The sequence below is a fragment of the Pelophylax lessonae genome (assembly GCF_965119305.1).
Source record: "Pelophylax lessonae genome assembly, chromosome: 3".
NCBI classification, from domain to species: Eukaryota; Metazoa; Chordata; class Amphibia; order Anura; family Ranidae; genus Pelophylax; species Pelophylax lessonae.
Window position 1 is genome coordinate 203,265,960 of NC_138770.1, and position 27,709 is coordinate 203,293,668.

A 27,709-nucleotide genomic window follows, 5' to 3' on the forward strand; every position below is an offset into this window, starting at 1 on the left:
AGTAATAGATTGAAAGCATCTGCCTCTTGGCTCCAGTGGTTATTCTGTACTGAGCAGGGAATCAGAAGCAAGGAAACATGACAGAGCAGTGCAGGCTTTATATGCTGGGTTTTGTTTCTTAAATGGTCAGTAATGGTGATTAACTCAAAACAGACTGGGCTTAATCTGTCTTTACTCATATTTTACTGTTTACTGCAGTTCACATATGTACTTTTGAATGCGTTACAGGCTCCTCAGTGGCTAGAAAGTGATTCCTGCCAGAAATGTGCACAGCCTTTTTTCTGGAACATTAAGCAGATGTGGGATTCAAAGACACTTGGGTTACGACAGGTGGGTAAAGTGTCTTCTCTAACTTTTTTGTATTCTTGTATTTAATTCCACTTGTCTTTTTTGCTGATTACTGAACAAAATGTGTCTTTCTTTTTTTCAGCATCACTGCAGAAAGTGCGGCCAGGCTGTTTGCGGTAAATGCAGCTCTAAGAGATCCAGTTATCCCATCATGGGCTTTGAGTTCCAGGTGCGGGTCTGTGACTCTTGTTATGAAACCATCAAAGATGAGGAGTGAGTATCGGGGTGGTGGGGGAACAGAGGACATTTTAACTATTGTGTGAGCTAACTTATTGTCCTTAGTGCTTGCAAATATGTTTCTACTTTTTTTTTTATTTCCTCTTTTCTTCCTCTCTACCTGAAAAGTGGAGTTGTCTATTTTTAATATCCAGGATGCGCAAAAATTTAACTCTTACAGAGGTGGCAGCATCTGTTGATATACAAAAATGTCTTTCTGCCGAGCTTCTGAGATTTGAATTCTAAAAGTCTGCACTCTTGGGTTCCAACCTGCAGCCCTTTTGACACTTATGGCACATCTCTTGGTGGCCTCTGCACATGATAGTCTGTGTGTTGCTTTTCGCTTAGACCAGAGAAGGAAAATAGTCTTTATACTGTCTTCTAGCTGTTAAAAAGTTTGGTTTAATTCTTTCACACTCCTCCTTTTTTTTTTTTTTTTTTTTTTTGTGCACAACAATCCGATATAAACATCAGAAAGATGCAAGATGTTCTATCAATACATAGAGAACATACTTGCTATTGAATCACAATCTTATGAAAAGAAGAGGAATTCCTTTTTTCCATGCTATCCATTCCTTTTCTTGCTTTTTTCATTTTTTAATCTTAACGCTTTCTGTACCATTACATCTCACAGAATATTATGCGTGGCTCTTCAGTGATGTCAGGGGCTGCACTCAAGGCCCCCCTATATCAAATAATTTGACTACTGGTCTACAAAGTGTGCACTGCACCACTGAAGGGGTGTGAGCAACAGCTCTACATAAGACATTGTTAAATAGAAAACCAAAAATGTGCCACCACCATCTAAAGTTAAAGTATAAGTTAAAGTACAAAACCATATTTTTACTCTAAAATATATAAATATTTGATATATATATATACATATACCGGTGTGTGTGTGTGTGTGTGTGTGTGTGTGTATGTGTATGTATGTATATGTATATATATATATATATATATATATATATATATATATATCCTCTAAAAAAGGTTTCTCCAAATACAAACACTTGGCAAAAAAATAACCCTTTAGTCTAAATTTCTACTTTGAAAATTTTGCAGCAATTTTCGGTTCGAATTTGATAATAGACTGTTAAATGTGTAACTACCAAGCCTGTAGTGCCACCTGTTGGCTGCTAATGAAAGTATGAAATACTCTACACTTCATTTCATATTTATCCAACTTTAGGACAGTTAAAATATTTTTTAGTAATGAATAGACTACAGAAATAATATACAAAACATTATTAATTTCTTTCAACATGATTATCTACATTTTTACATTTTTATTGGCAGTAAAACGTTTAGGGATTAGTACGAAGCCATACAAAATAAAGTGCAGCAGAATACATATAGGAAGTAAATTCCAAAATTAAAATAACTACAGTTGTCAAGGTCTGAATCACAAGGGCATGCTACAGTGTACGCTCGTGCAAGGGCTGTGTTTACCTGCACGGGGATGTACAGGTGTTCGTGCATCTCCATGCAGGTTTTCCCATTCATGTCAGTAGGGACACAGCAGCTGTATGGACACAGCTACTGCTCTGTTTGACAACCTTGTGGGTGCGTGGCCCCGAATGCAGACCGTGTGCTGTCAGGACCCTACATTTGTATGCATGTACACTGTACCACGCCTGTAAGAGTGGCGTAACATTAGCATCTACCTTGTCACAGTAATCCAGGCTGTCATGTAATTTAACTTTTTAACAACTGTTTCATAATAAACTTGCATTGATCAAAAAGTAGATTTCTCTTCCGTTCATTGACAGACACAGCACCATATTCTTTACAATAGGGTTATGCTGCTCTCTACTGGAGTAGGACTAGGCAGACAACACAAAAGCTTGGCTACACACTGTGGGCTGTCCTCAGCTGGCATAATCCCCTTATCTGCTTAGAGATACTCCATTTCTGTTTGCCTAGTTCTCTCGGCCCTATTTTTTGCTGTTTGCTTTTGGATTTTCCTGTGGAGATCTTCTGGCAACTGTGATGGGCTGGACTATTGTAGTTCCATTGGGTCCCCTCAGCCCGGCCAGCAAGTGGGCAGGCAATAGCTCTGTGCTCAGTCGGCCACGACATAGCCCCACTGGACGGGGGCTGGCCCGTGGGTTAAACATCTCGCAAGCTCAAATACGCCTCCTCGCAGCATTCCTTCTGGCCGACAGCTCGCCCACTTCGGTGGCGAGGAGGTTCCTGTCTTAGGAGTGTTAACTGCAGGCTTTGCTGAATCAGTAAGTAAGAACCTCCTCCTCCTCTCCTTCCCTGGATGGGATGTGGGGCGCAGGTACTCCCTGGGGTGGTCTATCCCTCCAGGGTTTTTCCGCCCCCCCTTGTGGCGTTTGGGGGTTGGTGCCCAGGCTAATAGTGGAACCCTATTTCCAGATTGACTAAGGCAACCATTTTCTGGTGGTAGTATCCCCGGCTTTTAGGAATCTGGCTGACAGGCAGGCAAAATCTCTAAGGCCCGTTACCTGTTTACTGTGGCTGGTGCCTTATTGTGGCCTGTTTTTGCTCTGGTTTCTCAGACACTGATGGTGTGGGTGACGCTTTTGTGTCTGGCTATGGGGGGGGGCAGCCAGTTTCCCTCCGCCTATGGCGAACAGGCAGATGAGTTGGTCCAGGGTCCTCAGTTTGTCTGCGATGCATCTTTGGATGCAGTTCCCGTGAGACTCTTAAGCTATATGTCTCAGCAGTGGTGCTTAGGCATAGTTTGTTGCTTAACTATTGGTCTGTGGATCAAACCTCCAAGAAGGCCCTGGCTGAATTACCTTTTCAGGGCCAGCGCCTGTTGGGGGCTACCCTGGATGACCTCATTAGAAGTCTGATGGGGGGGGGGGGGTAAGAGTACCTTCCTTCCACAGCCAATAAGACGTTTTTTTCCTCCCACGGGGACTTCAGAAAAAGGTTCCAAACCCCTTAAAGCCTCTTCGGGTGGTTTTCCAGCAGCCTTGGTCTGGCAATCAGAGAACAAGCTTCTCCAGACCTGCTGACAAGGCCCCTTCGACATGAAGGTTTGCCCCTCTCCATATCTGGAGTAGGGGGACATCTTCATTGGTTCCGGGACTGTGGGTCCACGAGGTGATCGTATCCGGCTCCAAGATAGAATTCCATTCTTGTCCTTCAGAATGGTTCCTTCCTTCCACTGTGCACTTGCCCTTGGATCGGCTGCAAGCTCTGTTGTGGACAGGACTTGTTGTCCCAAGGCGTGATTGTACCAGTTCCGGTGTCGGAACGTTTTCAGGGGTTTTTATTCATACCCTGTCATGGTTCCTAGGAAGAAGGGCGAGTTTGTCCGATTCTGGACCTCAGGCCCGGCCCTGAACTGTTTTGTACGAGTGCAATAATTCAGGATGGAGTCCTTTTTGGATGGTGGTGGCGTCCCTGCATCAAGGGGTTCTCTGGCATCTTTAGACGTCGAAGGTGCTTACCTGCACATTCCAATTTGCATCCGGCATCAGCGTTTCCTCAGTTTTGCTTTGAGAAAGGAGCACTATCACCCTTTGGTCTAGCCTCCGCTCCTCGGTTCTTCATGAAAGTGTTGGCCCCAGTCTTAGCGTTGCTGCGTCAACGTGGGGTTGCGAGCAGAGTCTCCGTTGGCATTGATGGTTGATGTGGAAATTACTGTCCAGACTTTGCGGGAGATCAGGTGGCTTCTGAAATTTCGGGAGTTTGCCCTGGTTCCGTCCAGGAGATTGATTATCTGGGGCTGACTCTGGATTCTGCTCTAGCTGGAGTGTTCCTTCCTCTGGAAAAGTTGCAGAATTTAGATTCTGCGATTCAACTGTTGCTAGCCCACATGTGGTTGTCCCTTTGGGCGTGCATGCGAGTGTTGGGCCTGATGGTGTCCACCTTTTGAGGCGGTTTGCACAATTCTACATGAGACTTCTTTAAAAGGAGATTTTGGTCAAATGGGACAAATGCCCCAAGTCGCTGGACAAGGTGATTTTTCTGAGTTGGGCGGCAAAGTATTTTCTGGTCTGATGGCTGTGCTCCCCGACCTTGCTACAGATGCCCATCAGTGTCTTTTGAACTTCCAGCGATCAGGCTTTGCCTGGATCGTTGGATGGTGCAGCTCCGGGGGCTCCCAGTGCGGGTTCAGCCGGACTACGCCACAGCTGTGGCTTATGTCGATCACCAGGGTGACACGAAGAGTGTGTTGTTAGCAGCCCTGGAGGTGTCCTGTATTCTCCGGAAGGCAGAACGGTTTGCACATTTCCACCATGGAAAATTGTTTAGGCGGATTACCTCAGTCATCAGGCATTGGACCAGAAGGACTGGTCCCTTCATCCGGACATGTTTCATCTGATTTTTCTAGGGTGAGGCTCTCCCAAGGTGGATCTGTTGGTGTCTCATTTTAACAGAAGGATGCTGAGGTTCATGGCCAGGTGGCCAGATCCTCTGGCAGACGCCACAGATGCTCTGGTGGCTCCATGGAGCCGGTACCATCTGATTAATGCCTATCCTCTGCTCCAGCTTCTTCCTCAACTTCTATGCAGAATCGAGGCCGAAGGGATTCCGGTCATTCTGGTGGCTCTGTACTGGCCTCGCCGGTCTTGGTACGCCGATCTGGTGCATCTGGTCGCCGACATCCCCTGGAGGCTTCCTCTTATGGACGATCTGTTGTATCAAGGGATGATTTTTGCTGGCTTTGACTGCTTGGCTGTTGAGAGTCAAGTGCTGAAGGACAGGGGTTTGTTTGGCTCAGTGATTCCCACCATGTTAAAGGCGAGGAAATCTACATCTCGAAAGCTTTATCATCAGATGTACATTTCCTGGTGTGAGGTTCGAGGAGTCCATCCTCGTTCCTTTTACAGTGGCTCAGGTCCTGGCCTTTCTTCAATAGTGTTGTTCAGAAACTGGTTTGAGCACCATGAAAGGCTAAGTGTCTGCCCTGGCAGTCTTTTTTTCAAAGATCTTTGCCTTTCCATTCATTGGTGCGTACATACCTTCAAGGGGTTCGCCATTTTACTCTGCCTGTACGTTCTCCTCTGCCACCGCGGGATTTGAACCTGGTTCTGTTGGTTCTTCAAAAATCTTGCTTTGAAGACAAATGGGTGATCCCTTTACTTGCGCTGTCACAAAGGTGGCTTTTTTGGTGGCTATCGCCTCTACTGGCAGGGTGTCAGAGTTGGCGGCTTTGTCTTGTCTGTGGCTTTGTCTTGTCGTTCTCTATATCTGGTGGTTCACAGGGATCAGGTGGCCCTGTGACCACAGCCGTCGTTTCTCCCAAAGGTTGTCTCTGATATCCATTTGAATGAGGACATTGTGCTACTGTCCTTGTGTCCCATGGTGGCTCATTCCAAGGAATTTGTATTGCATACTCTGGATGTTGTTCGAGCTACTCAGGTCTATTTGGCAGCCACCGAGTCTTTTTGAAGGTCAGATGGCACATTCTACTTGGGCACTTAGTCCTTCTTGGGCCTTCCGTCATCAGGCGTCAGTGGTGCAGGTGTGCACAGTGGCCACTTGGTCGTTGGTGCATACTTTTTTCTCAGTTTTACAAATTACAAAGTGGATGTTTTGGCATCTGCAGGTTGCCTCCTTTGGCATCTTCATCTTCAATGAACAGAAGAGAAAATAGGATTGTTTTGTACTCGCAGTAAAATCCTTTTCTCTTAGTTCATTGACAGACACCACACCCACCCCTCTGAGGAATTTTTTATGCTTCTGTTACTGCTTGTTACAAAACGGAGAATCTCTAAGCAAAGAGGGGTATTATGCTGGCTGAGGGCAGCCCACAGGGTGTAGCCAAACTTTTGTGTTGTCTGCCTAGTATAACTTCTGTAGAGGGCAGCATAACTCTATGGTGGTAAAGAATATAGAACTGTGTCTGTCAATGAACTCAGAGAAAAGGATTTTACGGTGAGTACAAAAATACTATTTCTATTATAACTGGTCAATTTTATTAAAACACTGTCTTTCTTCTGAAGTCGGACACCATTGGCCACTTTCCATGAGGGTAAACACAACATTTGCTACATGACAATGGATGTCTCAAGAGGACTTATGGTTACCTGCGGAACAGACCGGCTGATAAAGGTAATGAAAAACAAATTTATTGTTAACTATCAAAATAGGCATATATTTTTGTATATTCTGGTTTTAGTTGTTAGTTTCTTGAGCAGAATACCAAAAGAGAAAAAAATGGTAGCTGGAATCACTCTGGTTTTAGATTTCGGGCATGCGCAGTGAAGCTCATAGCAGCCATGGTGGTAAAGTAGTGCATACAGGGCAAAAACACACAGAGCACATCCCCACAGTGAAGCATGGTGATAGCACCATGGTGTTGTCAAGATGCTTTATTTTTGCAGTGATTAAGAAACTGGGCAGGGTCGATGATAAAATGGATGGACAAAAGTAAAGACAATACTATAGGAAAGCCTGGTACACACCACTAGTTTTTTTTTTTTTTTTGGTTGAACGGATTCAGATCAGAATGTTCTGATCAGAGCCGCTGTACTAACAATCCCATGCTTTGCTATTGTGTTCTGACAGAGACAGACCCCCGCCAGAACACTCCGGTCAGACCTCTTAGCCATTGGCTGAGAGGGCTTATTGGGCGCTGGTCGGCTTCTGGTTTTCCAGCATGCACATCCAAAAGAACCCGGGCCATCTGTCAGACACACGGGGCGAATGTCGGCCTGTTTTTATTGAACTGACCGACGTCGCCCAACATTCGGCCCATGTGTGTTAGGCTTTAATCTGCAAGAGACCTGAGACTAGTGCGGGAGGCCACCTTTCCAACAAGACAGTGATCTCCCCCCAGGACACACACAAACAAGACTGAACTGAAATTGTTAAAAAACAAAAGCCATTGCTCGAAAACTGATGCTCACGGCGGTCCCATCCTACATGACAAAGCTGTTATGCCAAAAAAGTGGACATAAAATTTCATAACGGGTAAAGATTTTACCCCAGAACACTTGCAACTGTATTTGTAGCCAGGGTGATTCAGTCAAGTGTTTACTTACATGAATACTTTTGCAGCCAACAAATTGCTAAATTTTATTGATGTAGTAGGTTTTCTGCAAAAAATGTAGAAAGTGCAAAGCCCTTAAAACCTATGCAAAGTTTTGTAGGATATTCTTGATTTGAAAATACAAAGTTGCCACATTTCCATTTACACAGTTACACTGGTCCTTTGTGTCAGATAGCAGAACAAATTGGGAATTGTGTTTGGAAAGCAGTGAAATTAGAGTAAAATTCATTAGATCATAAAAGACTTTGATCAGTGAGATTTTCAAAGTCCAATTAGTCATTAGCGCCCCACCTATGTGATCCTATTTACCTGGTCCTGCTGGTTAAGCAATATCTAATGAATGTTTTAACTGTGGAGAACAAAGCAGAATTATTCATCCAGGTTCCAGCTGACTGACCTTTGCACAGGTTGTCTGTTATGCTTTCAGACATCAGAGATTTATTTTCCTGACAGACATTGGACAGTGAGATTCTGTGTATGTGTACCTTTACAAAAGATTCTGGGGTCACATGGCATTTTATGACTGTGAATTCATATCTACTATCCTTTCAGACATATTAATGTTCTGAAAGCGGCACTCTATAGGCAAAAATGAAAAATATATTAGCACTGCATGACAGGAAAGGGTGAAAGAGTGGAAAAATTAGAAACAATTTAATAGCAATTTACACCGATCAACAATAATTTTATGACCACTGACAGGTAAAGAGAATGACATTGACATTGATTATCTCGTTCGTGAGATATTTTAGGTAGCAAGTGAACATGTTGTTCCTGAAATTGATGTGTTGATAACGGAAATATTGGGCATCACAGTTTGCTGTGTATGGAGTTGTGTAGCCGCAGACAGGTCTGGGTGCTCATGCTGTCCAGTGTCCACAACCAAAGGTGCCTGCAAATGGGCACGTCAGCATCAGAACTGGACCACAGAAGACGGTGGCCTGGTCTGATGAATCACGGTTTCTTTTACATCATGTGAATGGCCAGGTGAGTGTACATCACTTACCTGAGGAAGCAATGGCACCAGGACGCAGTATGTAAAGAAGGCAAGCCAGCGGAGGCAGTGTGATGCTTTGGGCAATGTACTTTTGGGAAATCTTGGATCCTTCCGTTCGTGTGGATGTTACTTTTACCAATTACCTAAACATTGTTCTAAATCAACTCCACCCCGTCATGGAAACAGAATTCCCTGATGGCAGTGGCCTCTTTCAGCAGGATAATGCTACCTGCCACGCTATAAAAAAAGGTTCAAGAATGGTTTAAGGAAGTTCTAGGTATTACTTGGCCTCCAAAATATCCAGATCTCAAGCCAATTGAGCATCCATGGGATGTGCTGGAAAACAAGTCTGATGCACGGAGGCCCCACCTCATGACTTACAGGAGTTAAGTGATCTACAACTGACATCTTGGTGCCAGATACCACAGCATACCTTTTTAGAGGCCTAGTGGCATCCATACCTTGACAGGTCCGGGCTGTTTGGGTGGCAAAAATTGACCTACTCAGTATTAGGTTAATGGTCATAAAGTTATGGCTGATCAATGTATATGCAGTTTACCTTACAATATAGGGAGCTATATTTATGAGGGTACCTGGATTTCAGCTTTAACCGATCAGAGTTTTTTCCAGGGAATTCAAAAGTGGGATTTTGCAGTTATCTATCTGCTTAATGTGCAATTTTAAGTTTTTGACCGGAAATTAAATAAAAATGGAGGCAATAAAAGGTGTTCTGTGACTCTCCCTGCCTTCACCATAAGGGTGATGGCCAGCCCTGAGGATCACCATGGATAGACACTCATATTTTTTTTATTGAGATTTAACTTTTCTCAGGAAACTGAGATTTAATGTCCAGTCATATAAGCGACAATAAGTCACTCTGTTATTCTTACCTTGGTGTCTTAAAGTGATTGAAAAGTCAGAAGGTTTTTTATCTTAATGCATTCTATGCATTAAGAAATAAAACCTTCTGTGTGCAGCAGCCTCCCTTATACTTACCTTAGCCCTATCTCTATCCAGCGATGTCCATGAGTGCATCAGCCATCCGGGACTCTCAATCCTAATTTGGCTGAGATATAGCAGCGGCGTCGTTGGCTCCCGCTGCTGTCAATTAAACTCAGCCAATCAGGAGAGAGAGGGGGCGGGGCCGAACGGCAGCTCAGTGTCTGAATGGATACATGGAACTGCAGCTCGGCTCAGGTGACCCATTGCAAGCTGCTTGCTGTGGGGGCACTCAACTGGAGGGAGGGGCCAGGAGCTCCAAAAAAGGGACCCAAGAAGAGGGGAGAATCCTGGGCTGCTCTATGCAAAACAACTTTACAGAGGAAGTAAGTATAACATGTTTGTTATTTTAATAGAAAAACTAGACTTTTTTTCAATCACTTTAAACTTGTAACCTAAGCAATTTGCTGAGCCTAAAGCCTAATCAATGTTCTTGGGGGGATGTAGAAGCCTGTGGGCACATTATAGTACTGATCGGGTGGCTGTAATCACTTCCACATGAAAGCCTATCGCTTGCTCACTACATTTATAAAGCAGCATAGCAGCCAGGAGTGTGCCTAAAAATCCCTGTCTTCCGGCCACTGTTTTATAAATGGCTCTGGTAGTTAAGTGGTTACCGTAAATTATAATTGACTGTTTTTCGAAATGCATAGATTTAATCTTTTTATATACATTTTTTCACACATCACCGGGTAAAAAGTAACTTCTTCAAATGGGGCATATGGCTTTCACTGTGTGTAAAGTATGTTATTGTGTATACCTGTCACAGTAATTCTTTTTATTGCGTTTTGTAGATCTGGGACATGACGCCTACAGTAGGTTGCAGTCTGGCTACTGGCTTTTCTCCTCGTTGATCCCTCCAGTTTCAGTTTACTTTGAAGAAAGCACCTTATGTACAGCCACGTACATGCACACCACCTCACCCAGGGCGTTGCCCACCTTCTGTGCTTCTATCGTACGCACCCTATGGAAGCAAAGCAATGCAACCGCTCTCCCAAACCAGGAGGAGGTGCCTTAAACCCCACACAGCTGCCCGTCCTTACCTTAACTCTGCTACAAGTTCCAACCCAAACTGCAAAGCCGCACAGGAACCAGCTGTCTGTAATCATTTCACATAACTTTATAAAGACAGGATACTTTTATTATATTAGCACATTTTTATTGCTTAATTGCTCTTTAAAAAAGTTATTTTTTTCTTTTTTGTTTTCTTTCAAACTTCCTTCTATTCCAATATGTATTTAGGAAAGTCTGTTAGCACATTATCATTCTATGTTCATTTTTTAATGATTAGAGGCTGTTTTGCGTTTATTGTACGTTGTCTGCTGTATTATGGTTCGTAAACGTATGAAGGCTGACCCTAGTATTTTCCTAACCAGATCATTGACTATGTTCCTGTATTACAGGCTTTTTTTTGTTTACAGGTAATGTATATCCTTCTTGGTGGTCATGCATAGAAAGTGGCAAGATCAAATACTGAAAGCACGCTAGTAAGCTCACTTAGGAATATTGTTTGGCTCTTATAATCTTCTCCTTGCTGCTCTTTACATTTTATGTGCATTGATTGGAGTTGTACTTCTAGGATGAAATATCCTGTAATAAAGAATCCCGAAAGCTGAGAACATTCTACAGCCACCATTAAACCTCCTTCTGTGCAGTAATAAGATTTGCTTACAATAATATACGGCACTAACAGGTAGTTCACAAATCGAATAGCTAACCATGGCTTATAACCACTGATCCAGCCACAGTCTATATTTATCCAAGCAGTTTTGCTGGGGAAATTTTTTCATTGGAGTTTCTGGATCCATTTATTTGCAATGTCCTCAGGACCCGGTCACACCAGGGCGTTCTGTTGTGGTGCGTTAACGTGCAATGCATCAAGGTAGGCCTTTAATTTGAAAGAGCTGCCTAACACACCTCAAAGGACCTAAAATCCTACTTGCTGTATATTTTGGAATGTAATGCACAGTACATTACTGCAAAGCAATTGGTGTGGATGGGTCTTTAGAAGGACATCTGAGCATACAGCCAGTGCAGTCAGGTTGTAGGTGACAAACTCAGCTTAGGGAACCTTTTGGAGATTTTTTTTAATATTACCTACCCTGCAATTGCTACATACCAGAATGACAGAAATAGGGTATATCAGTGACCTACTTTATTTCATATCAGCAGCATAGTAGCCATTTGTGATTAGGTTTTTTTTTTTTTTTTTTGGGTGGGGCGGGGAATCTTAGCAATTGATAAAGGGAATCTTTGGGTTAAAAATGTGGGAGCTGCCATTTCTGACTTGTGTAGGTTCTAGTGTAGCCATCTTCTTTTTTGCTTTTCCTGTGTAGGGATGTAAGGAAGAGGAGTGCAGCCTTAGAACTTGCATTTTTAAAAACAAGTCAACGTTGGCAGTTCCTCATATTTCTGTCTGGACATATCACTTTACCGCACAAGCAGTAAATCCATTTTTACCTTCTCCGTGAACTCCTTTCCCGAAAGGTATTCATTGCTAAAATTTGTAAATGAAGGATATTAGAAAAAAGATACACAGAATGCAATGTATAGAATAATTTGTATATTTTTACATACACAAGATAAAGAAATGTGCAGTTATATATCTAGTTATGTATTCCTCCACATTTTCTCAAATTTAGTTAGAGTTCTTCTCTTTCATTCTTGGCAATACTGATGTTTTATGCTATCTCTGCATGCCCTTAGCATACTAGCTCACACTCACAAGCATGCTGGGAATTGTAGTTCTGCAACATCTGGATAGAGACTGGTTTCCTAAGACTGCTTTAGTTTGCAGTCTGCATGGTGAAAAAACATGAGCCCATATTGACCTTCATGAGACTTCATAAATAGGCAGCCTGAGGGTTGTATTTATGGATTGAAATTGTATAACATAGGCTTTAGTGTAAGTGTTTGTCAAGTAGGTTTATCTAATAAATGTGCTTATTTTGTTGTAACAGTTTATTTTTTAGGCTGCTTTAGACTAAAATGTAAAAATTGGTTATTTTGAAATCCTGGGACCAATAGATCATATTTGAAAGTCAAGGGGTCTCGGTTGTCAATAATATATAAGAATGCAGATTTTTGCTTTTCTAAGAAGGAATTCTGGCTGTTGAAGTGATCCAGTAGCTTCCATTTTTGGGAGCAAGAAGGCAGATCAGGTGTTCTGATTTCACACGCTATATGTTGTTCTGGATAAAAGCCTGGCAGATGGCATTTTCAGGATAAAGTTAGGACTGGATGCCTACATATTTTTAGAACCGGTTTCCTTTAAATCAGGCAATATGAATTTTCACTTTAAGTTCACTTTAATTAGGCTCTTCTCTGCAGCATACATGTGCCTTCCTATCACTCATCCTGCCACTTCTTGCAGTTTCTGGGAGCAATGGAAAGTCCTATGTAAGCTATGGGTCTCCAGAGTTGCAGCTCAAACATGCCTATGTTGGCCTGTCATTGTCCTGGCATTGTCACACGGGTATTACTTTGGCATCCAGTGCTGTGCAGAGTGACGGGAGTAAAGGTAGGGGCTAAGTATATACTATGGAGGGTGGTGATTAAAGCAAACCTGTTCTGCCTTGAATGGGCAAAAGCAGATGAAACTTGTTCAAGTTTCTTGCACTTTATGTAATTGTGTCCTGCTGAGATCAGATTTCTAGGGTGCACTAGATTTCCATGCGTGGTACTAATACTACTTGAAACACTCATTTCTTTTATTGCTCTTGGCAGCACTTTATTGTAAGATTCACATCTTCCTCCATTCTGCATTACTTGTTGAATTCTTCTGTATGGTCCTAGGTCTTGCAAGTAGGAAAAGGAAATGGTGATTACTAATATGCATTGCTTAAGTTACCTACACATTAGGGCTTTAGAAATTTCTGTTGGAGAAAAGTTTACTCTCAATACCAGTTTTTCCATTTGACATATGGCTTTTATTGAATAGAGCGCTTCCAATGAGCTCCCAATTCCACGGGGAGTGTAGTATTGGCTTATGCTTTCTTGTCTGTCCGGTTGGTTTCCACTTCAGTGCTGTCATCGTTTTCTGCCCATAGATGGTCAGATGGGTGTGGACTAGATTAAGAATCATTGCTTTAGGGCTCATTCACACCAACAGCCGTGCTAAACATAGGGCTGCTGGTGTGTGCTGGGAGGAGCAGTGCCGATGTGGCAATCCCAGCACACTCCACTGATTTACTTTTTTTTTTTTAATGTGTAAACTTTATTGAAATGTCAAAATGACATTTCATTAGGCTCTATTGGTGGCGCACGGTGCAATGCAGAGGATTGCGTCACACCATGTTGTGCTGGAAAAAAGTACCGCATGCCTTACTGCAGCACACAACATTGCAGTGCGGTGGTGTGAACTGGCATTATGTGGAGCAAGGCTTTTTGCTTTGTATTAGTGTGGAACGGCACTGGGCAAAGCTACCCAGCACAGTCCTAATGCACCTAATGTGACTGGGCCCTTGGGAACAAAAAATGGATGGCCACATAATGGGATGTCTTAGATCTAGCACTACGAAGCTGTAAATCACAACCAAATTCAATTTTAGCATACATTGTTTTTCAGGATAAGTTAGAGCTGCACAGAAATAATGACTAGTTATCAAATGTTATGTTTGTTTGCACCACATTATTAAATAAATGTTATTTTGTATTCTAGACCTTAGTTTGTTTTTACTTTTTTTTTCCTTTTATTACTCCTATTTTGTATTCATTCGAGTGATTGTATTTGGATTTTTATAAATGCCGTACTCTCTTTTGAACGCTGGAATTCTTACCCACCCACATTGGAGATCTAGGCTTATTAGAGACCTATTTAATTATGTGTTTACACAACCAATAGAGGAACCTCTAGAACCAGATGTAATGAACTTATTTGCTTATCCACACATATAACTCCACTTTTTAGTTAGTACAGACAGCATTCTGCGGTAACACATAAAAATCATTCTGAAATTAAAGTGGCACTATGGGCAAAATAACACCTAATGCAGATTGTCAACTAACAATTGGAATGCCTTTGTTTGTTTGTTTTTTTTAAGTCTCCCCTGTAACATAGTTTTATAACCTGCTGAACCAGCCAGTAAGTCTTTGATTTTTTTTTTTAACTTCCTTTAACAGACCAACCTCTCCATCAGAAGGGACGGAGGTGCCTAAATTGGGAGCTTTTCATATAGGTAACCCCCCCCCCCCTCACCTTTTGGCCCCTTTTGTATCTGCTCCGTTTTGGGCAACAAGCTTCACGCAACGCGGTTTGCTGCATGGCAAAACCCGCACCACGTTTGAAGTGCCATTAAATTGAATTGCTCCCAAACGTGTGGTGCGTTTTGACACTTCTGCAGTGCAATTTGGAATCGCATGCAGAATCATGACGATTTTGCCCGTGATCTCAAATAACCAGATGTGATTAAGGTCTTCTCCAAAAAACGATTGCTTTAACTGCTTAAAACATTTTAGGCGTAATTAGGCAGGCCATAGACAGTGCAAATTTCGCACCATTCTTCCCTCAGTGCTGACAAGGGAATCCCTTTTGCTGAGACATTGTATTCTCCCAGGTGAAAAGCCGTCCCTGCCAGGAGAAGGCCGTAATTTTTGCTAGTGGCTATAGCAGCCGCTAGCGATAATCGCAAGTAAATTCAGCAGGCTGGTTGTATCCAATTGATCGCTTGATCAATCAACTTGGTACATTCAGCCTGCCCATATACTGTTCGAATCTCAGCTGGTTCCTGCTGAACCGCTGGAGATTCGAACAGTCTATGACCAGCCTTCGGCTTTTATTTGTAAGCCACTTAGGCAAAGTCTATATAAACCTACTAGCTCATTTAACACTACCCTCCTCAGTTTACAGTGCTGCTGTCCAAGAGTGGCCTAGGTCTTGGCGGCCCGAGCGGAAGTGGGAGCAGGTACCTGTCAAATCTAGGTACCCACTCCCCCCCCAAAAAAAAAATAAAAATGACATGCCAAATGTGGCATGTCAGGGGGTCAGCGGTATTTAAAGCGGACGTTCCACTTTTCGGTGGAACTCCGCTTCAATCCTTTGAAATTTCAGAAATCCTGAGTTATTGTCCCATACATGTTTGACAGCAAATGCAAACTGGATTTGAAAGCTTTCCCTCAAGCTCTCTGTCTGTGACAGAGCAGGTTACATGCTTGCAGAAGAGCATGGAATCATCTGATTTGGTCTTCCACACTATGCAGATGTAGGTTTTCTCTGCCTTGTATCTGATAGTCAATGTCCCCCAATGCTGAACCTATGACACAAGAATCAAATGCTGATCCTCAGCAGTCAATAAAATGTGGCACAGGGCTACAGTAACTGTTTTTACATTCTGATTGAACATAATGGTATTGTTTGCATGTGTAAATTGTGGTGCTGGCCATTTTTGTGAAAACATTAAATATTTTCCTGAAAGCTGCTTATATTACAGCTTCTTCCTGTGATTTTCATTATGGTTTTTTAATTGTCATTATGCAGAAAGACAATCCAGCATGGTTCAGCAGAGAATATTAAACCAATTGGGGAAATATTAAAAGATAAAGTTAGTATGTTACCCGTTCAACTGTTGTTTTCCATTTTACATAAGAAATATGTTCACTGCAATTATGAGCAGCACAAATTATTCTCCGCCCCAGTGTCTTTGGAATTGCAATCAAGTCTGTATTTCTAGTCTGATTAAACGGTGTCCTCCACTGCAGAGTTGTTCTGTTCGATTATGGTGTGTCCAGTGAAATAACTCAGTATATATATCTTTCCAGTCATGTGTTCTATAATAAAATGTGTAAATGAGTGAATTCTTTACAGCAATAGCAGCCACCAGCCTTGTTCTGTCATTTCCACACTCTCAGTGCATTCTGGGAATGTCTGACATTTTGCTAAGCTGACTTCCTATGTATTCTTGACTATGGAAATAACAAACTGCCTATTTTAGAAAGTTTGTTCTATGTCATTATCATTTTTTTTTCTAATAAAAATTTCCTTTCCTTTACAGTTGTCAGATCATCCCTTTTTGTCTTTACAAATGTCTGGAATAAATAAATGAACAGTCAAGTATATATATATTTAAAGCTGAACTCGAGGCTGATGTAAAATACACAAATTAATTCAGCTCTGTATTCAATAATACATCATTAACCTCTTTCCAACTGCATAACCTATATCTGCGGTGGCAAGAAAAAAGGGCTTTCAGAGAGCCAATCAGCGGTCACATTTATAGAGAAGGCTCCCAGGCATTATTGCCCATCTTAGTATTGCCAGGAGGTGGCATTAAGGGGTTAAATCTGTATTTATAAAGTGCTAGCAGTGTAGGAGTACCTCAACTGGACTTGACATCAGCCTCTTGCAGTCCCTCTACAGCAGAGCTCAGGTTGGAGCATAGTGCAGCAGCACAAGGAGCAAACCAGAAGAAACCTGAAAGGAGGAGAGAGCAGTCACATAGAAATGAGCTCATTGCCATGCTGCTTTGTCCTCTTAGACTGCTGAGGGACAACACCTGTAAGTGTTAAGCGCAGCAGAGGGAAAATCAGGTCTACTGTCTTGCCAGACATGGTTATGCTATATCTAAGCGCTGTGTAAATCTCAGAACTCAGGTGGAAAGAAATACAAATCCTTTAGCAATCAAAAGAGCTCCCTTAAATGTATTTCATCTGTGTATTCAGCTGTTTGCCTGTAGTTCAGCTTTACCGCATTGAATTTTGCAGTCAACCAAAATTACTAAGCTAAAGAGTGTTCCTTATACAGTATATGAGAAACGCCAGCCAAAAATATTTCGTTTTGGCTATACTGGCAAATGGTTAAAACCCATTTGGTATTCTTTCTCTTTCGTTCATTGACGGACACAGCTCCATATCTTCTTTACCCTTGTGTTTATGCTGCCCTCCCAGAGGGTATACTCCCACCTCCTGCTATGAATCTTCATTTTATTTTGCCTAGTCAGGAGTAAGGACCTAGTTCCTTGCTTGGATCTCTGGTCCTAGCATTGTTTCCTTTTTAAACTGAGCTTTTTCTTATTTTCTGTTCCTGTGAGAACTACAATCAACTGCCGGACTGGGCGACAGTCTGGATATCCTAGATCAGTGGTCCTCAACCCTGGCCCTCAGGGCCCACTAACAGGCCAGGTTTGCAAGATAACTGAAATACATCCCAGGTGATATAATTTGCTGCTCAGTGATTGCAGTACTCTAGTCTGCATCTCCCCAAGGTAATACTTAAAATCTGGCCTGTTAGTGGGCCCTGAGGACCGGAGTTGAGGACCACTGTCCTAGATCCTTACGGTCTTCCCAGTCCGGCCAGCGAGCTCGAGCCAACCTTTTCCAGGTATTGTCTGGTTAAATTTCCAGGTATTGTCTCTGGTTCCGTCCACCTAGTTTGGACTATCTGGGTCTGTTCTGAACTCGGCCTTAGCCAGGGTGTTCCTCCCTCCTATGGGATGCGTTCCAAAATCTGTCTACACGGGATCTCTACAAAGAGAGATTCTTGCCATGTGGGGCAGGAATCTACAGTCTCTAGACAATCTGATACTGTTGGGCCAGGGTATGAGAGGTTCCCCGATACGGTGGCTTCGCTTTCTGGCACTTCGACAGGGTAAATCTTCCTTCCCCTGTACTGGATGATGGTCATCACGGATACCAGCCTGTCCAAGTGGGGTGGCGTTCTTTGGCATGGGTTGTGCTCAGGGGGAGTCTGGACTCTGGAAGAATCCAGACTACAGGTCGATATACTGGACATTTCCTCCGGAGGTGTTTGACCAGTTGTGTCTCCGGTGGGGAACTCCCAAGCTGGTCCTGTTGGCCTCTTGTCTCAACAGGAAGGTGCATGGGTTTGTGGCACGGTCTCCGGATCCTCTGGCCGACGCCACAGACGCACTGGTGGCTCCTTTGTGACTGGTATCGTCTGATATACGTCTTTCCTCTTCTAGAACTACTGTAAAGACTCCTGTTTAGGCTCGAGGCAGAAGGGATTACGGCCATCCTAGTGGCTCCAGACTGGCCTCGCTGGTCTTGGTACGAAGATCTGATACGGTTGATCACCTACGCTCCTTGGAGACTTCCTCTTAGAGGAGAGCTTTTGGCTCAAGGGCCAATCTTCCATCCTACTTTACAGTCGCTGTCTTTATCAGGTTGGCTGTCAGAAGCCAGGTGCTGAAGGCTAGAGGATTGTCTCGATCGGTGATTCCCACGCTGCTGCAAGCTAGCAAATCTACTTCTAGGTAGATTTACCATCGCGTTTGAAGAGCGTACTTTGCAGATGTGAATCTCTTGGGGTTCAACCCGCTCCTTTTCGGTGACTCAGAATTTGGCTTTCATCCAATGAGGTGTGGAACAGTCTCTGGCCTCGGGTTCAACCTTGGCAGTTTTCTTTCATCGTCCTTTGGCTACGTTTTCTGTGGTTCGCACCTTTGTTCAGGGGGTTCGCCACTTGGCTCTCCCAGTGCGGTCTCCATTGCCCTCGTGGGATCTCAACTTGGTGCTGTCGGTTCTTAAGTAACCGCCATTGGAAAATATTTGCGAGATTCCTCTGCTTACATTGTCCCAGAAGGTAGGCTTCTTGGTGGCTTTTTCTTCTGCACGTAGGGGGTCTGACCTGGCAGCTTGTCTTGTCGTTCACCTTGGTGGTTCACAGAGATAGTGGTGCTTCGTCCCTGCCAGTCGTTCCTTCCAAAGGTCGTCTCTGGTTTCCATTTAAATAAATGCATTGTGTTACCTTCCTTGTTTCCTAAGCACCCTTAGGAGATTGCCTTACATTCTTTGTATGTGGGTCGGGCAATCAGGGTGTACCTGGCGGCGACATAGTAGTTTCCGAAAATCGGATTCCCTATTTGTCCTTACCGATGGACCCTGTAACAGGATGGCCGCGTCTGCTGCAACCATTTCCAGATGGATTAGGCAGACGGTGGTGCAGGCCTATTCCATTAAGGGTCAGGATCCTCCTTTCCCTGTTAGGGCGCATTCTACAAAGGCGCTTAGTACCTCTTGGGTCTTCCATCATCAGGCGTCAGTGGTGCAAGTTTGCAAGGCGGCCCCTTGGTCATTCGTGCACACTTTCAAAAACTTTTATGAGATGGGTGTGTTTGCATCTGCGGATGCTTCCTTTGGCCGTAAGGATTTGGAGGCCGCTGTTGGAGAGGATTAGTTCTTTTTGAGGGTGTACCTTTTTGTCAGGTGAGCGCCAGTTGTTCCTGGTTGAGCTCCAGTTTTATCTGGTTGGCTACGTGTAGCCTTTGAGAAGTATGATTATTGCTTTTTTCTTCCCATCCCTCATGTTAACACTGCTTTGGGATGTCCCTACGGTCAAGAAGATATGGAGCTGTGTCCGTCAATGCACGAAAGAGAAAACTGGATTTTTGTCTTACCGTAAAATCCTTTTCTCTGATGTTCATTGGCAGACACAGCACCCACCCCTCCTATTGATTTGGGTTAAAAGTTCTTTTGACACTGCTTGTTACAAAACTGAAGACCTATAGCAGGAAGTGGGAGTATACCCCCTGGGACTGCCCTATAGGCATAATCAAACTTTTTTCCACCTAATGTCCTACTCCTGTAGGGAGCAGCGTAAACCCAAGGGTCAAGAAGATATGGAGCTGTGTCCGTCAATGAACGGCAGAGAAAAGGATTTTACGGTAAGACAAAAATCCAGTTTTTACCATCTTTGGCCCCTTTGCACCACAAAAAAAAATTTATTATTGCACACTGCTCAAAAAAGAGAGGATAAAGGACCTTGTACTAGTAAAACATGCTGTCGCCATCCTGACTATATAGTGTGTCAGGGGTTTGTGTCAGTGACTTTAAATACATGGCATACAAGATAGCTAATGATTTCATGCATGTGTTTTTGGTTATAGAGCTATACTTTCATGACATTTTTTAAAAAGAATTCAGTTTGAAAGCCCATGCCTCTGTATAAGATAAGAGAAGAGACAATTTACCTTGCAAGTATTCAGGGCATTTTTTATGGGCTATTGTCATTGATAACAGCTCAGCCTGTTAATCATTTTCTAGATGATCAATTGAAGTTAACTTTAGTAATACATAGCTTTTCTAATGTGCACAGTTGCCAAGCAACAGAGGATTGATGTGTGTAATTACACAAATTCAACCACCAAGCAAACAAAACTCAATTTGAGTAAGCAACTAATAAAGTGTCTAAAAAGAGAAAAAGGAAAATATATCTAGCTGGTCTTTGCAAAGTGGTGGCCATGTAAGGAACACTGTATTGCCTAAATTGGTGTTTTTATTCAGTTTTCTACAGTTGTAACTGCTTGGTTTATTCTGTAAAGCAGTACACAAAGAAATAATTTGCAGGTAAAAAAAAAAAAAAATCTAGCCACTCAGTTGCTATGGGAAACTACAGTGTGCATATTATTGCTTTTAACTTTTTCTGTTTTGTGAATCAAGGACGTCCTTGGTTTGCAGTGGTTATACCGGGATGATGCTTGCAACTGCAGGCATCATTCCAGTATGAAAATTGTCAGTTGGCGATTCCCTGTACTGCAGAGGTGATTTGAGTGGCTGAACAGCCACTGAATCACTTCTGTGGGTGTTGGAAGGGGGCTCCCCTTCCCACTGCCACCTTTTGCTGTGGTGTGCCATCTGATCGCGGGGCACAGGAGTGATGCGATGGCTGCAAAGATAGAGAGGAACTGACATTGTTCCTCTCTCTGTGAACCGGGAAACTAGAAACGACGGGTATGTTGTCACTTTCGGTTCCACCTCTCATTTTACCTTGCTGTTAGCGGCCAAGAAAGCAGCCGATCAGACCAATCTGTGTCTGATCGGCTGCATTGGAGGCCAGAAGAGAGATTTGGGGTTTGTTGTTCATCCCCTGTAAAAAAAAAAAAAATAGTTAATACAAAAAAATTAAAATTGGAGACAGTGTAAAAAAAAAAAAAAAAAGTTTTGTATAAAATAAAGCGCCCCAAGCCTCCAACCTCCCCCCCCCCCCCCCCCGTGCATACGCGCAAATGCACATGCATGTGTGAGGTATTGTCACAAATGTCAGAGTGAGAAAAATAATGCTCGCACCAGACCACCTGTGTATTTCTAAACCGGTAACTTGCAAAGGCATTTAAAACATTGCTTGTGGTCAATACTTAATGTCATCACCCTGGTATGGAAAGTCGGTGTAGGTGTGCCTGAACCGACGTAAGGGGGGTAGCCTGTAAATAAAGAGGGCACCCCAAAAGGAAAGAGGTTGAGAAAAAAAGGGTGAAGGTGGGTGGGGTGACGAGCAGAGCAGCAGCAGCAGGCCGGTATAGGGGAGGGGCGGTGCTATAAAGCCCGCTAGCTCCTCCCACAAATACCGGCCTGTGGCCGAACACTTGTGGTCAATACTTAATGTCATCACCCTGGTATGGAAAGTCGGTGTAGGTGTGCCTGAACCGACGTAAGGGGGGTAGCCTGTAAATAAAGAGGGCAAAAGAGGAAGCAAACAACACACTTTATTCAATACAACTTCAAGTCACAAGCCTACGAAACGCTAGTCTCAACTCCTTCTCTGGGTGAGGAATATAAACCTGGAAGGCGTCAGACTCCCACCGACCAAGCCTTTTAATGATATGGCCTGGCGTGTTATTCCTGGAGGCAGCCGAAGCCGCACCTATCCGGAAGGAGTGACCAGAGTGCGCTGCAGGGTCCCAACCCAGTCTGATGCAAAGAGTTCGGATGTAGAATATGAACTTGGACGTGGTGAGGGGAACGTCCAACAGCGTAAGAAGCGGTGCATGGCTGGGAGAGCTCCGGATCTGAGCCACAAATTCATCCAACACTTTGACTGGACACCAATGATTCCCTGATGGGTAAAACGGGATGGTAACGGGGCGGCCCACCTGCCTGGTCTTGGTGCACTGGAGTGTCAAAACGTAATGATCCCCCCACTTGACCAGATCTCGTTTGAGGAGACATAAGCGTCCCTCTGCTGTGGAAGCTACCGTAAACTCCCCGGGCCTGAGAAAGCCGTAGAAGGCCAGATACATGGCGGCTTTTACGACTGCATTTGTGAATGGCTCAAAAGGGGCCGTGTCCAGCAGGTTGGAGAGAGCCCGGAATTTCTCCCCATCAATTGGCAACCGCCTGACCGAGGTATGGTGATCCACCTTGCCAATACCCTTCAGGAGGTTCTTTAGAGGATATGCCCTGAGAAAAGGCAAGGAGTCTGGCTGGTGCGTCAGGACATGGTGTTGGACACCCGCCAGATACAGTTTGATAGTACTGATAGATAATTTAAGCTGGAGGTGGCAAAAGGCAGCAAAGGCGACCATAGTCTGCACTGAGTGGTCGTCCAACCCGAACTCCACTAAAAACCTTTGGAAGATGGACATGGCTCGGTCATAGGCCTTCCTGGTGTTGGATGACAGAGCCATACGGGCCAACTCCCGTCCATGCGCCACAATCCGGGCTAGTCCAGGACCAGTTCCTCGAACTCCGGGGTCTGCGTGGGGCATCTGTCGGCCGTCGGGTGGAGGGCGAAGAATACCTGCAATTTGGACCGGGAAAGAGCGTCAGCGGCTGAGTTGGAGTGACCCGGAATATGCTCACAGTACAGAAAAAACTGGTAAGTGGCAGCTACCAAGGTCAGCCTGCGAACCAGCCTCATGATAGTCAGGGATGATGACCGGCCCTTGTTGATAATGTCACAGGCAGCCATGTTGTCACTAAAACATTTGACTGCCATCCCTGACCAGCACCTACCCCAGGTGACAGCTGCCGCCACAATAGGGTATAACTCAAACAAAGCTGAGGTCTCCTGGAAAGCCGGTAAGGCAAGTGACTCAGCCGGCCAACTATCCCTGAACCATGAGTCCCCAAAGATGGCCGCGAACCCGGTATTGGCGGCCGCATCCGTCCAAAACACGGGGGACTGGGAAGAGATGGGCGGGATGAACATGGAGATGCCGTTCCAGCTTTCCAGGAACTCAACCCACATACCCAGGTCCGCCCTGGCAGGGGGATCCAAGTGGGAGATGACGCCCTCCGGAAGACCTGGCAACAACCGCAGCAACCGGGAGATGAAGGACCTGCCCTGGGGGATAATGCGCATGGCAAAGTTCAATGACCCGATCAAGGACTGCAACTCTTTTCTCGAAAAAGACCCTAGTTCCAAAAACCTGCCAACCACCTCACGAATGCGTCTAAGTTTATCCTCAGGGAGGCTGGACTGCAAAGAGACGGAATCCAGGGTAATCCCCAAGAAATCCAACCTGGTGACGGGACCGACCGTCTTGCCTGGCGACAGAGGGACCCCCAAGGTGGAAAATAAGGCCATAGTACTCCTCAAACTGACCGGCGTGCAGTTGCTTCGCTCGACCAACAGGAAATCGTCTAAGTAATGCAAAACCGTGGGGCACCTGGATATATTCAGAAGGAGCCAGCAGAGCGCCTCTGCAAAGGTATCGAATAACCTTGGGTTGCTTTTGGACCCAAATGTCAGCCTGATAGCAAAATAATATTTCTCCCTCCACTTAACACCGTGGACGTGCCATAAGGAGGGGTGAATGGGCAGAAGCTTGAAGGCGTTGGCGATATCCGTCTTGCTAAGCCAAGCAGCCCTACCAGCCCCTAAGATGGCCTGGATGGCATTGTCCACGGTAGTATAGTGGAGAGAGAACTCGGCTGAAGGAATAAGGGAAATAAGACTAGGGTTGGTGGAAGAATGAGGAGCCGACATATCGATTATCAACCGTTTTTTATTGGTGTATTTACACGTAGAGATACCGATGGGGTTGGTACGCCAGGAGGAGAAGGGGGGGGGGGCCGGGAAGGGACCTAACATGAACCCCTCCTGCACTTCCTTCTCGAGCAGTAGGTCCACCGACTGCGGGTCCTCTCTGGCCGACAGCAAGTTGGGACATTCCAATGTCCCAGAGGGAAGAGACACTAGCCCCGTGTGGAACCCTCCCGAGAACCCCTGAACCAGATACTCCACCAGGTGAGGAGACGGATGAGCCTGCAGATAAAATTCCAACACCTCAAGCTTGACCCCGGTTAGTCATTGTTTAGGGTTGATCCTGGACGGACACATGGATTTAGTATGGGCCCTGAAACAGATGGAACAAATATGGAGCAGCCTGCAGGCACTGAAGCTGCATGCCCCCCCGTTAAAATTGTTACAAACCTGGGCCTTACCTAAGAAAACGATGGGACGACCCAGCTTATCCCTAAGGCCACGCTGCTCTGACCTGCCAGCACACCCCCCCCCAGGCCCCCGGCCGGGGAGGATTCCGCCTCCACGGGACAAAGGCTGGCAGAGTGTGAAGTGGAGGAGCATGTGGCACAGGAGGGAGGTGCCAAGCCTGCAAAGTGCCTGCAGAACAGCTCGGTGTCCAAAAGACTCCAATCAACCCGTACGTTGAATTGAGCCAAGGCCGCCGCCGCTTTGGCCGAGACTGACTTGTGAAAGTCAAAGAAGGTGAAACCCCCGTATTTGTGCCCTAGATCCATGACCTTATGCAGGTAAAGATCTAACTCCTCCCGACGATGTGGGTATACGGAACACAATACGTCCCTGTAGATACCGAAAGCCAGGACAAACTCTGGGATAGTGAGCTTCTTATTGAGCCTAGGGTCCCTGGCCTTCATAACTACGGACAATTCCCCGTAATTGTAGATTTTATTCTCGACCATGTCCTGGGAGGCGATGAGGAGAGCCACCAGGTTTACATCCTTCCCTTTCAAGATATCCTCGTGGAGAGCTAGGGGGACCATGTGGGCCGGGGTGATTATAGGAGAAACCGAAGAAGAGGGCAAGAGGGGAACTGGGGGCCTACCCTGATCACTAGCGGGAACTGGGGTCAGCACCGGCAAGGAAGGCGGAGGACCCCCTTGAGCTGGACTGGCGTCCTCCAGCTTAGTCAGCCTATCTCCGATGGACTGCAGGGAAGACAGGATGGAGTCCAGGGTCCCTTGCATAGCTGACGTACAGCCCTGAGAGCTGGTGCCCAGTCCAGGATCTTCTGGATGTTCCGTCATTAACCTGAAAAGTTCCGCTTTCCTTGCCGTGGCTGGGAACGGGATACCCTTTTGGCGTAGTACTGCCGAGATCTTCGGAATGGTCCAAGCCCATAGGAACCCAGCGGAGATGGAACCCGACGACCCCTGGGGGTACCAGATCTGACGGGGGTGCTGGGTCTGGGTGGCATGGAGGGGGATGAAGATCCTTCTTCCAGGATGGCTCCTTGAGGCCCGCTGTTGAAGGAAACAAAAAATAAAACGCCCAAGTCCGATTTAACGACCGTAACATGAAAGGAGAATCACTGGCTGGCTAGCTAGTGCCCAAAGGCGAAAAACTTAACTACCCCGTGATAGGTGAGGCCCTGCTAGATGCCAAGCGGCCGGTGAGAGGCTCTACCTATGATTTTGGGCGAGGGGCGTGAGCCACTGATGTGGTGGCGGGAAAGTTGGCCTCTCGGTGACAGTACAGAATCAAAACGAGTGGCCGTGACAGGTGAGGCCCTAACTATAAACCCATGAGAAGGGTGGAGCGAGGCGCTAGCTTTGGTTTGGCCCGAGGGGCGGGAAAATCTCAGACGAGATTGGGAGGTTGGCCTCGCGGGACCGGCTATGAAGGGGGGGGCTATAGGGCCAGCACCTGAACCCTAACAGCCAGTTTAACTCGCCCTACGGGGGAGGGGGGGAGAACAAAACATGACAAGAACAACACAGTTGAAGTGCAACAGCAAAACAGTGCCTACGAGGAGGACAAAACGACATGAAGTGTGGTATGTGCACAGAGGTGATGAAGCCGTGACGGAGCACAGGAACCAAATGGCGTCCGCAGGTGAATCACAGAGTGTGGAACGAGCCTGAAGTGTAACCGGAAGGGGCCTAACCACCGGGCGCAAGCCAGACAAGTGACTAAGTGTGTGGAGGCCAAAGAGAAGAACTGGCCTCGCAGTGTCTATGGGTGACGCCAGTGGCGTCTGTGAAGACTAGATAAGCGGAGCCGTGTGGTACCCAAGGAACCTGAACCTGAAGTAGTACCTGATGCCGGCATTGAAGGACATGAAGAGAACCTGAAGGAAAAAGGCAAAACGGTCAAGGGGGGTCACCCATAACCCCCCACTAGAAAATACATAACATGGAACCAGGAACAACACAAACCCTGCAATGCAAATGAGACCCCCCCAACCCCCGAGCACCAACCCCCCCCACACCGTTTAAAGCAGAGCGACCCCCCCCCCCCAATGCAGGGTGCCCGTGTAACAGAAGCGGGCACAGTAATGCAGGAGAACGTGAGATGAGGTAGCCGAAGCCAGCAGGCAGGCAGTGAGTGCAGGGGAACACAATATCAAAAGGAAGCCGTGGCCTAGCAGAGAGGCAGGCAGTGTGTGCAAGAGCCTGTGTAATGGAGTAGCCGTGGCTTTACAGGGAGGCAGGCAGTGTGTGCAAGAGAGCCTGTGTGATGGAGTTAGCCGTGGCCTTACAGGGAGGCAGGCAGTGTGTGCAAGAGAGCCTGTGTGATGGAGTTAGCCGTGGCCTTACAGGGAGGCAGGCAGTGTGTGCAGGAAAGTCTTCCCCCCCATACCCTGCAGGTACCTGACCCCCTGCTGAACAGCGGGGAGAAGCAGCAGAGTAGAGCTGGCAGCTGGACGTGCAGATGGCGGCTGGAGGCAGAGATGGGGCGGATGGCCGTGAAGGACGAGCTCAGCACAGGCGGAGGAAGTGCTGGGATGCGCCGCAGGAATAGAGGAGCTCGGCGCCAGCAGCGGTGTCTCCAGACTCGGGTCCCGACCGGAAGTCCGGTCCACGAGACAGCGGTATTCGGCCGACGTCAGGTGACCAACAAGAACACCTGACCAGCCGAGTGACGAGCAGAGCAGCAGCAGGCCGGTATAGGGGAGGGGTGGTGCTTTAAAGCCCGCTAGCTCCTCCCACAAATACCGGCCTGCGGCCGAACACTTATGGAGAATGTTAAGTACAATGTTAAGTTTGCTGCCATTCATCAGGCAGATGCAATAATTTAAGGATGACATGTTGGGTATCTATTTACTTGGCGTAACATCTTTATATCTTACAAAAAAAATTTGTATTGCATTGTGTTTGTGTGCAATAAAATTCATGAAAGTGTATTTTTTTTTACAAAAGAATTTTTAGTTCAAGAAACTGCTGTGCAAATACCATGTGACATAAAAAATTGCAACATCCACCATTTTGTTCTATAGGGCCTCTGTGTGTGTGTG

General features: G+C 45.5%; 1 protein-coding gene across 1 annotated transcript in view; it reads left to right on the forward strand.

The window, feature by feature from the left end:
* WDFY1 (WD repeat and FYVE domain containing 1) overlaps positions 1-10,673 on the forward strand; it is a 78,219-nt gene extending 67,546 nt beyond the window's left edge. Inside the window, exons 9-12 of the mRNA XM_082252436.1 lie at positions 229-330; positions 431-561; positions 6,495-6,603; positions 10,334-10,673. Coding sequence (XP_082108562.1) covers positions 229-330; positions 431-561; positions 6,495-6,603; positions 10,334-10,393 — 402 coding nt within the window. The 3' untranslated portion in view covers positions 10,394-10,673. The remainder of the gene's footprint in view (positions 1-228; positions 331-430; positions 562-6,494; positions 6,604-10,333) is intronic.
* Positions 10,674-27,709: the final 17,036 nt, after the last annotated feature.